This window comes from Peromyscus maniculatus, chromosome 9 (assembly GCF_049852395.1).
Source record: "Peromyscus maniculatus bairdii isolate BWxNUB_F1_BW_parent chromosome 9, HU_Pman_BW_mat_3.1, whole genome shotgun sequence".
NCBI classification, from domain to species: Eukaryota; Metazoa; Chordata; class Mammalia; order Rodentia; family Cricetidae; genus Peromyscus; species Peromyscus maniculatus.
In genome coordinates this window covers 49,584,296-49,594,182 of record NC_134860.1, presented here as the reverse complement: position 1 = coordinate 49,594,182, position 9,887 = coordinate 49,584,296, and the positions used below count along the sequence as shown (strand labels likewise).

The following is a 9,887-nucleotide window of genomic DNA, read 5'->3' as shown; positions in this document are numbered from 1 at the left end:
AGACTAAAAAATATAATAAAATAACTGAGAGTTGTGAGTGTGGAACAGTATTGCATTTGTTTAAGTTGTCTTACTTAATTAAGATATATTTTAATTGCAAACTGGCCACTTTAATTTCTACTTTGTCTTGGCATGGTGGCTCACACCTGTAATTCCAGACTCAGGAAGCTGAGGCAGAAACATCACCATGAGTCTAAGGCCAGTCTAGACTCCAGAGTGAAACTCTGCCACAGCAACAACAAATATTAATAGAGTCATCCAAGACTATTTTAAACTGGAGATCGCTGAATTTACTCAAGCAACCTGAATTTCTGGGAAGGAGGGGTTGTTGTTTTATTTGGGATTCTGTTCTTGTTTGTTTTCTCTCAGTATTTAGAGAAGTAGGGAGAAGGGAGGAAGATTGGTCCCATTATTGAAAATCAATGAAAGTGTGGATACACTTCTGAGTGAATGTGGGAGAATGCAGTAAAACCCAACGCAACAAAGAGGGGGATCACAGAAATGGAAGCTCATCCAGACTGGTTACATTGCTCTTTATTATTCACTTTCTAAATGTGTAGAAATTACTCTTGCCTGCTGCCAAAACAAGAAGTAATGAGGACCTGGGAGGTTCAGTTCTCAGTGGGGAAATGTTTCAGGGTGGAACTCCCAAGAGGCAGAGGGTTTGGTTTTGATTTATTTTTCTCAAATCTCTTGATGGTGTTTTCTAATCAAAAAGATCCAGCTAATAACTAACCGCCTTTAGGACGGAGCAGAGAAGCCACATTGTATAAAGAGCCTCCCGGAACAGACCTCATAAGCCTTAAGTCGGCCATTGTCTGCCCCTGGAAGGTTACAATTGCCTTTCAAAGAAAGAGCTAGCTGGCACACTGAGGCATTTTCCTCAAGGCCACCCTACCTGGGGAAGAGACCAAGGTCCTCCAAGACTGTGCATCTGAGGAAAAGGCGTTCTTAACACCGGAACAGCTCACAATAGTAGCAAATTCATTTCAGGACCTAGATTTTTTTTTTTAAGAATTCAATCAAAAACAATATTTACTTTTTTTAAAATCTTCTTTCTCGGTCCATCTGAAGTTAATACATTAGGCATATTGATTTTACATTAAAGTGGCCTTTTCCAGATTCAGGAACTTTTTCTACTTATTGTTTGTCTCTTTAGAAGATGATAAAGCAATAGATGATTCCAGATTCAGCTTCACTATGTGAGCACAGTAAGAGGTAAGTAAGGTCCTTAACCTTCTCTTTCCAGTATTGAGACACTTAGTCTACTTAAAGCCAAGAGTGTCTTGTTTCAGGTGCCCTTCCTAAAGAATATTCCTGTCCTTTTAACTTAGAATCCAAGGACAATGTAGAACAATCAGATCGAAATAATGTGGCCTCTGGCTCCCCACACTGGGCAAACTCTCCTCAGTCTCCTTCCTCTACCTCTCAGCTCAAGCTGCTAATGGCCTGAAAGGGCTGTCGTCTGAAAGTGGCTCTAAAAGCAGACCCCAGCTAGAACTCGATGTTCCCTGCCACAGCTTTAAGCAACTCATATCTGCTCATACAAAAGTATCCTATGCAAAATCAGCCTCGGTGCAGACAAGCTGAAGAGGCCAAGCTCACTGCATAAGTGCCAAAAAGAGAAAAACAAAGCCAAGTGCCTCTGCTAAATCTGATGTTGTGAAAGGCAGGAAGAGATACCACACAAAGGGCTCAAAGAAAACCAGCTTCCCAGTGAAGGGTCATAGCAAATGGTCCAGCCTATGGTTAAGAGAGGCTTGCCCTCATTAGGGGAAAATGAAGACAGAGAGTAATGGAATGTTAATCTAACGGTGATATCTTATTATATGACTACAACAATGATTACTCATACAATAACTACTTGCTGTTGTAGTCATATAATAACAATAAATGATATTGTAGTCATATAAAAACTGTGTAGTCTTAGTCTATGGGAACTGAAGAATGAAGGCAAACTTGGACTCATCCCCTAAAAGATTTGAATTGGGGGCACAAGGAGATGTGCTTTGACCATGCTACTATCCTGAACCACATTGCTTATTGTTTTAAATGTTGATTGTATCAGTGATGTTGCCATCTTACTTGTTTTAATTATATGTTCTTAATATTAAATTAAAGCTGTTGTATAAGATGACATTAAATAAACTAAATATTACTTAAAACAAGAAATTTTAGAACATACATTTTAGCCAAGATATGTAAACTTTTAATGCATAATCCTATACTTCATTTCATATACTTTAATCCATCTAGAACATACTAGTTTTATTATTTCTTTTGTGCATGTGCTATGTATTTTCATGTGGATGTGTGTATGTAGAGACTAGAGGCCAATGCTGAGTGTCTTTCCCAACTGCTTCCCACGTAATTTTTTCAACTTATTATTTTATTGTATGTGTATTGGTGTTTTACATGCATTTATGTCTGTACATCACGGACAGGGTGTCTGGCACCCATGGAGGCCAGAAAAAGGCATTGGATATCCCAGAACTAGAGTTACAGACACTGGTTAGCCAATATGTGGGTGCTGAGAATAGAACCTGGCTCCTCTAGTAGGGTTGCCAGTGCTCTTAACTGCTGAGCCAACTCTCCAGCCCTCACCACATTATATTTTGAGACAAGGTCTCTCTCACTGAACTTGAGCTCATCAATTGGCTATACAGGCTGATCAATGAGTTCTGGGTACCCTCCTCACCTCCACCCTACCTGCACCCCACGTAGTGCTAGAGTTAGAAATGTGTGCCAGTTTGTGCAGCTTTTATATGAGTGCTGAGAATCCAAGCATAAGTTCTTATGTTTGTACAACAGGCACTTTACCAACTAAACTGTCTGCCTCTCCCCAGTATTTAAATCTTTTCAGCGATGAATCCAAGTTTGCTTTCACTCTTCAGTTCCCACAGACTAAGACTACACAGTTTCAAACAATCAGCAGTCATATAATAAATATCACAGGTTAACATTCAATTACTCTTGGTTTTCCTCTTTTGTCTATAAAAACAATTAAGACTCCACCCATTCCTAAAACTGATCTCTCTTGAGGACCCCATCCTGCACCACGTTCTCTTCTAGTAGAACACAGTCACTTCCAGGAGCCCTCTCCCCCTTACCTCCCTGGTCAACCTTCTTCTGGGACCCTGTAGGCCACACCCAACTCAAAACCACCATTTTGTGCTATCTCTACCCAGAGAAGGAGCCTGTCCCTTGGGCCCACCACACAGTAAGCACCCTCCATCTCCCTACCATCTGAGTTTCTCAGGGCCAGACAACAAGGAAAGGGTTAGAAGGATCCCTCTCCCAGGAAAGCACTTGGGAAAGTGCACTAGAGTTTCCTGTCTCAGGTTGAAGAAACACATGTTTTATTGTACACAAGGATTCCTAACACATTTAATACCCAAGCAAGTCATATAATTCTTCATGTAATTGTAGTGTGGCCGAGTTTTCACAAAACATTTAGAACACTTCATTTCCTAATGTGGCATGTGCTTAGACTGCACCATCTCCTGCTCTTTCTTTTTCTCTTCCAGCCAAACGAAGAGCCACCCATCCTTCCAAAGGAAATTAAGGCACCCTCTCCTAAAGATAAGGTAATTGAAATCTAACTTAATCTCTTTGTTGACAAACCCTGAAATTAGCACTTCTGTGAACCCTATAAAGTAGGCTACATTCATCATTATTAATTACTAAAATGTCACTGATCCTTTTTCAATAATAGTATGGATAAAATGTGTTTGAGATTTGTGTTTATAAAGAAGAATTTTCTAATGGCATCTCTATGGTCCCATCTGTTGATGCTAGAATCTCCATATAATTAATTCTTTGTTTGTTCATTTGTTTGTTTGGTTTTGGTTTTGGTTTTAGATAGGGTCTCTGTATTATGTAGCTCTGACTGTCCTGGAACTTGCTATGTATACCAGGCTGGCTTTGAACTCCCAGAGATCCACCTGCCTCTGCCTCTCAAGTGCTGGGATTAAAGGCATATACCTCCATGCCAAGCTTATAATTAACTCTCATTAGTTTAATTTTTGTCATGTCTTAAAGTACAGAAATATAGAAGTCAGTAGACTTGTAGGGTGTACAAGTGGTTATTCCTGACTGTGTTCACTTCAAGAGTATAGGTAGATGTGAACCGTTCTCTCTACAGGAAAGGACAACTGTGTGAGGTGTGGGAGCCCGTTCCTGGGGTTCCTCGTGGCTTTACCCAGCAGGTCCAAATAGAGGATGATCAGGACCACGGGCCTGAGTGCAGGTGTCTGAGATGGTCTGCACTTGGCTGTGCTGGGGGAGGAGGTCTTTTGCTCCACCCCTTGGCGTCTCTATAAAAACCCTGGACCAGAGACAGTCCGGGCCCGTTGGAAAAGGTTCCAGGCCCTCTCGAGGCTATCCTTTATTTTCTATCTGTTTATCTCCGCAACATTCTCCGCTATAAATCCTTCTATCTAATATTTCCTGCTGCTCGCACTCAAGAAAACTCTGGGAAGCTGTGGGGGTGGTGGGTAAACGCCCCACAGTGAGGTAATGGCCATATTAACTTACTGGAGTACAGTGATCATTGTGCTTCATAAAATTATATTGTATACCTGAAATATACTGCAGGAGGCCATGGGAATATACAGCAGTGACAACTGATGTTTAACAGGTTGACCCACCAGACATATGATGCCCTGTTGAGGGGCCCCACTTGGCAAAGCCATGGGGCTATTGACGGTAAATGACTGGTTGTTTTCGGTCTGTAACTTTGACAGGTACCACTGCTATGCCTCCCTAATAAGAACAGCTGTGGGATTCTTTCCACAACCCTTCGGTGGTGTGTTTTACACTTATTGGGCACACATATAGCTGTGGATATTCAGGAAGATGATTTCTGTTTAGGCTGTGTAATTTGGATGTATGGAAATAATAGGATATTTTACATTACTCAGACTGACATAGGATTCTCAGTCACAAAGACAGCCCTTTACACAGACAGCTAATTTTGGACTACAGAGCAGATTCAAAACAGACTAGCTGCCCCTGTAGAAAGTACACAAAGACCAATTCCCAGGTGTTGCTTATTGCTAAATCAAGGCCAGACTGTTTACATTGAGATATAGCTCCCTGCAGTACTTCTCTTTCTGCACATACCCTGAGTGCTCAAGGTTCAGACAATTGTTTACTGTCTGGGATCCCTCACCAACTTAGATCCACATGCATGGGTCAATGTGACTTTACATAACAGCCTAAGAGAAACTATGCGACTTATCTTGTGTTATGAGAATGGGCAGGGCCCCGAAAATGTAACCGAAATTGTCCAGAGTTTGGCTGAGAGACAACAGCAGGAGCACAGAGACAGAGAGACAACTGTGTAGAGCTATGTGAACGAAGTATGTGTGTGTGCTGAGTGAGAGATGAAGAAGAAGAAGCACTAGGGAATGTGAGAGAATTAATGAGGGCCAACGTTGGGAAGGAATGGTGTAAGAGCTTGGCAGAGGGTAGGAATGAACATGTGAGTGTGTGCAGGTGTGCACGCTAAGTGAGAGATGTAGCTGAATGGGCAGAAAGAAAATGAAACATAATTGTCCGAAGTTGGGCAGAGAAGTGTGAGAGTAAGATGAGAGAATGAATGAATGAATGAATGAATGAATGAAAGGATGAGTGAGTAAAGAGTGAATAAATGATGTAATAATATATGAAGGAATGTCGGGCTACAGAAATGGCTCAGAGGTTAAGAGCATTCGCTGCTCTTCCAGAGGACCCGGGTTCAATTCCCAGAATCCGCATGGCAGCTCACAACTGTCTGTAACTCCAATTCCAGGGCATCTGACACCCTCATACCAATGCACGTAAAATAAAGTTAAATAAATTATTAAAAAAAATATGAAGGAATGTAACAAAATAGATAGAAGAAATATGTAGATGTAACTGTGCAAAAGAGGTAGGTGGCTATGTGGAAAATTTGTGGAGAATGCAACAGTGTGAAATGTAACTTGGCTGTATGGAGAATGTAACAATGTGGAATGTATTTATGTGAAGACAGAGAGATTTCCAGAGAAAGAGATTTTTCTAGATGAAGTAAAAGAGTAAGTTGCCATCAGAAAGCGTATGTGTTTCCTTATTTTACCCCTCAGATAGGTAGAAACTTATTTCTAAATACCCTCAGATAGAAAAAGTCTAGCCTCTAGATAGAAAAGAAATTAATCCTAATCCCTAGATACTCTGAGGTCTTCTATTCACAAGCCTGGAGCACTTTGGGGGAGCTAGCCTCCCCTGATCTGCAAAAATATACAAAATAAATTTATTTTTTAGTTAGTTGTGCTGATCCATGCCTGTAATCACAGCACTTGGAAAACTAAGGCAAGACAATTTCAAGTTCCAGATGAGTCTGGGCTAGATAATGGGACTCAGTCTCAAAGAACCAAAAAGTACTTAAAACACTATCATGACCAAGAAAAAAAAAAGAAAAAAACTCTTCACCAAGAATATGTGGCATACACAACAAATAACTCCAAAGATTTTATGAAAAAAAATTGTTTCAAAGTAGTAACAGGGCATGGTGGCATATTCCTGTAGCCCCAGCTATTCCAGAGACCAAACTAGGAAAACAACTTGAGCCCAGGAATTTAGGACCAACTTTGGCAATATAACAAGACCACCACTCCCTCCAAAAGGCAGAGGGAACCAGGGGTACAGCTCAGTGGTAAAGCTCTTGCCGGACACTTACCTAGCATTTCAAAGCCCTGGGCTCAATATACAGCACCACAAAAGTGAAATAAAGAAACAGAGTTGGAGTAAAAGAGGAAAGAAGAAGGAAGGAGGGACAAATGGATAGAAAGGCATACTAGAACGGTTAACTCAATTGCCGGCCCAATGAAACCTAGGATAAACCAGGCATACCTGTGAAGAATTGTCATTATTATTATTATTATTATTATTAATAATAATAATAATTTTACATACCCCAAAGAAGGTGGCAGCCAATGTGAATATTGAGAAATGAAGATGTGTTAGAAGGGGTCCAAGTACTCATGGGGCCAAAAGGAAGTTGAGCATGATGCTCTGAGAACCCTGAAGAAGCCTAGAAATACCCAGGACCATGTCACAAAAGTCCTGGTAGAGTCCTCACTGAAGAGACATTGTCTTAGTAGAGTTTCTATTGCTGCAATGAAACACCATGACCAAAATTAAGTTAGGGAGGAAAATGGTTTATTTGGCTTACACTTCTGTGTCATCAATCAGCATTGAAGGAAGTCAGGACAAGAACTCAAACAGGACCAGAATCTGGATGCAGGAGCTGATGCAGAGGCCATGGAGGGAGCTGCTTACTGGCTTGCTTCTCATGGCTTGCTCAGCCTACTTTCTTACAGAACCCAGAACCACCAGCCTAGGGATGGCACTGCCCACAATGGGCTGGGCCCTCCCCTATCAACCATTAGTTAAGAAAATGCCCTATAGTCTTGCCCACAGCCAGATCTCATGGGGGCATTTTCTCAATTGAAGCTCTCTCCTCTCTGATGTCTCTAGTTTGTATCAAGTTGACACAAAACTAGCCAGGTTGACATTGTGAAGCAATTAATCAAAAATGAGTAAGACAGATGGAAACTGTCGAGTGATTGTTCCACACTTCGCCAAACCACTAAAACTTACCTCTCTCTGGTTCCTTTTTGGGATACAGTCTCATTGTATGGTTTTATCAGATTATTTAGGCATTCTTATGTTACTTCATTTCCAATATTCTGTGTAGCATCTCCCAGCAATGTAAAAAGTCTTGGGTTGTTGTCTTGCCAATTAGTTTTAACTATCAGCTTGACACAATCTCGAATCACTTGAAAGAGAATTTCAACTGAGTTGTTGTCTAGATCAGGTTGGCCTGGACATGTCCGAAGGAGATTTTCTTGATAGTGAATTGTATAGGAATACCCAGACCACTGTGAGAAGCGCCATTCCCTACAGGGCCATGAACTGTATAAAAGTGAAGAAAGCTAGCACAATGGGTGCCTTTGTTTCCCTGAACTTGACAGCACATGTGATGTGTCTAGCTGCTTGAGTTTCTACCTTAACTTTCTCAAAATGATTGACTGTAACCTGGAGTTGTAAAGCGAAAGAAGCCCTTGTCTTATACATGCTTGTTGCCAGGGTGTTTGACAAAGTAACAGAAATTAAACTAGGCAAATGCTTTCCTTCAAATTATACAAGGTCTCTGTTTAACTCATAACCTCCCATTCCAGATATAAGCATTGTCTTACCTCCTCCCCCTATTGCATTCTCCTTGTCTAACTTCATGATTCATCTTAACAGACTAAGACATGAGGAGAAACAGAAACACATCGCTGGACACTGTGGTGACAGATTTCATTCTCCTCGGCTTGGCTCACCCCCCAAGTCTAAGAACCTTCCTCTTCCTGGTCTTCTTCCTCATTTACATCCTGACACAGCTGGGTAACCTGCTCATCCTGCTCACTGTGTGGGCTGACCCCAAGTTGCATGCCCGTCCTATGTACATTCTTCTAGGTGTGCTCTCATTCCTGGACATGTGGCTCTCCTCAGTCATTGTTCCTCGAATTATATTAAATTTCACTCCTGCCAGCAAGGCCATTCCATTTGGTGGCTGTGTAGCTCAGCTGTATTTCTTCCACTTCCTAGGCAGCACTCAGTGCTTCCTCTACACTTTGATGGCCTATGACAGGTACCTGGCAATATGCCAGCCTCTTCGCTACCCTGTGCTCATGAATGGAAAATTATGCACAACCTTAGTGGCTGGAGCTTGGGTAGCTGGCTCCATCCATGGGTCTATTCAAGCCACTCTGACTTTCCGATTGCCCTACTGTGGACCCAAGCAAGTAGATTACTTCTTCTGTGACATTCCTGCAGTGTTGAGACTGGCCTGTGCTGACACAACAGCCAATGAACTTGTGACCTTTGTGGACATTGGGGTGGTGGCCGCCAGTTGCTTCATGCTGATCCTGCTCTCCTATGCCAACATCGTTCATGCCATCTTGAAGATCCGCACTGCTGACGGCAGGCGGCGTGCCTTCTCCACCTGTGGCTCCCATCTCACTGTGGTCACGGTCTACTATGTCCCCTGTATCTTCATCTACCTTCGGGCAGGCTCCAAGAGTCCCTTGGATGGAGCAGTTGCTGTATTCTATACGGTCGTCACTCCATTACTGAACCCCCTCATCTACACCCTGAGAAACCAGGAAGTGAAGTCTGCTCTGAAGAGGCTAAGGGCAGGGAGAGGGAATGTGGATGGAGACAAGTAGCCATTGGCTCAGGGGCCACACACATCATCATCACTGCTCTACTTTAGCTACTGTTCATGTGACAAATATTTAATACACAGATAATACTTCAGGATGAACTAAATACAATTCTACTACAACAAATTCTCCTGATGCTCTATAAAATCTCAATAATTTGCCCAGTTGTTTTACATGTTTCTGACCCATTCCTCGGAAGAACATGTATTTTACACCAATGTTGATGGGAAGGAGTTAATATCTAAGCAGGTTTGGGGAAAAAATTGTAATAGAACCCCATTTCCTGCCATCCATTTGCTGCAACCTAACTCCCCACGCTCTCAGCATTCAGGGTCACTTTGGGCAAGTCGAGACAAATGTATTCTCTCAGGCATTCACCTGGAAACTCTTCAGAGCCTTCAAGTGTCCATCCAGCCTCTTCTTCTTCCCCACATAGTAATTCACCAAGTTCTGTCCACTCTGCCCCCAGGAAGGTCCCTCAGACTCCTCATCACTCCATCCTTTACCATAGCACTGCAAGAAGTTATTTTCTGCAATTGAAAGATAAATACTTCATGTTTCTCCTTCTGAATATTCACGGCTTCCCACTGGATAAAACAAAGATGAGCTTTTGGAGTACAATTCAAAGTCCTGCACATCCAATCCCACCGT

General features: G+C 42.0%; 1 protein-coding gene across 1 annotated transcript; it reads left to right on the top strand.

The window, feature by feature from the left end:
• The first annotated feature begins 8,282 nt into the window (after positions 1–8,282).
• Positions 8,283–9,239, top strand: LOC102919142 (olfactory receptor 10G2-like). The gene has a single exon (XM_006993388.3). It carries the CDS (start codon positions 8,283–8,285, stop codon positions 9,237–9,239), a length of 957 nt encoding a protein of 318 aa, XP_006993450.3.
• Positions 9,240–9,887: the final 648 nt, after the last annotated feature.

Excerpts from the sequence above, each read along its gene's own strand:
- LOC102919142 (XM_006993388.3), top strand. The coding sequence starts at position 8,283 with ATGAGGAGAAACAGAAACACATCGCTGGACACTGTGGTGACAGATTTC.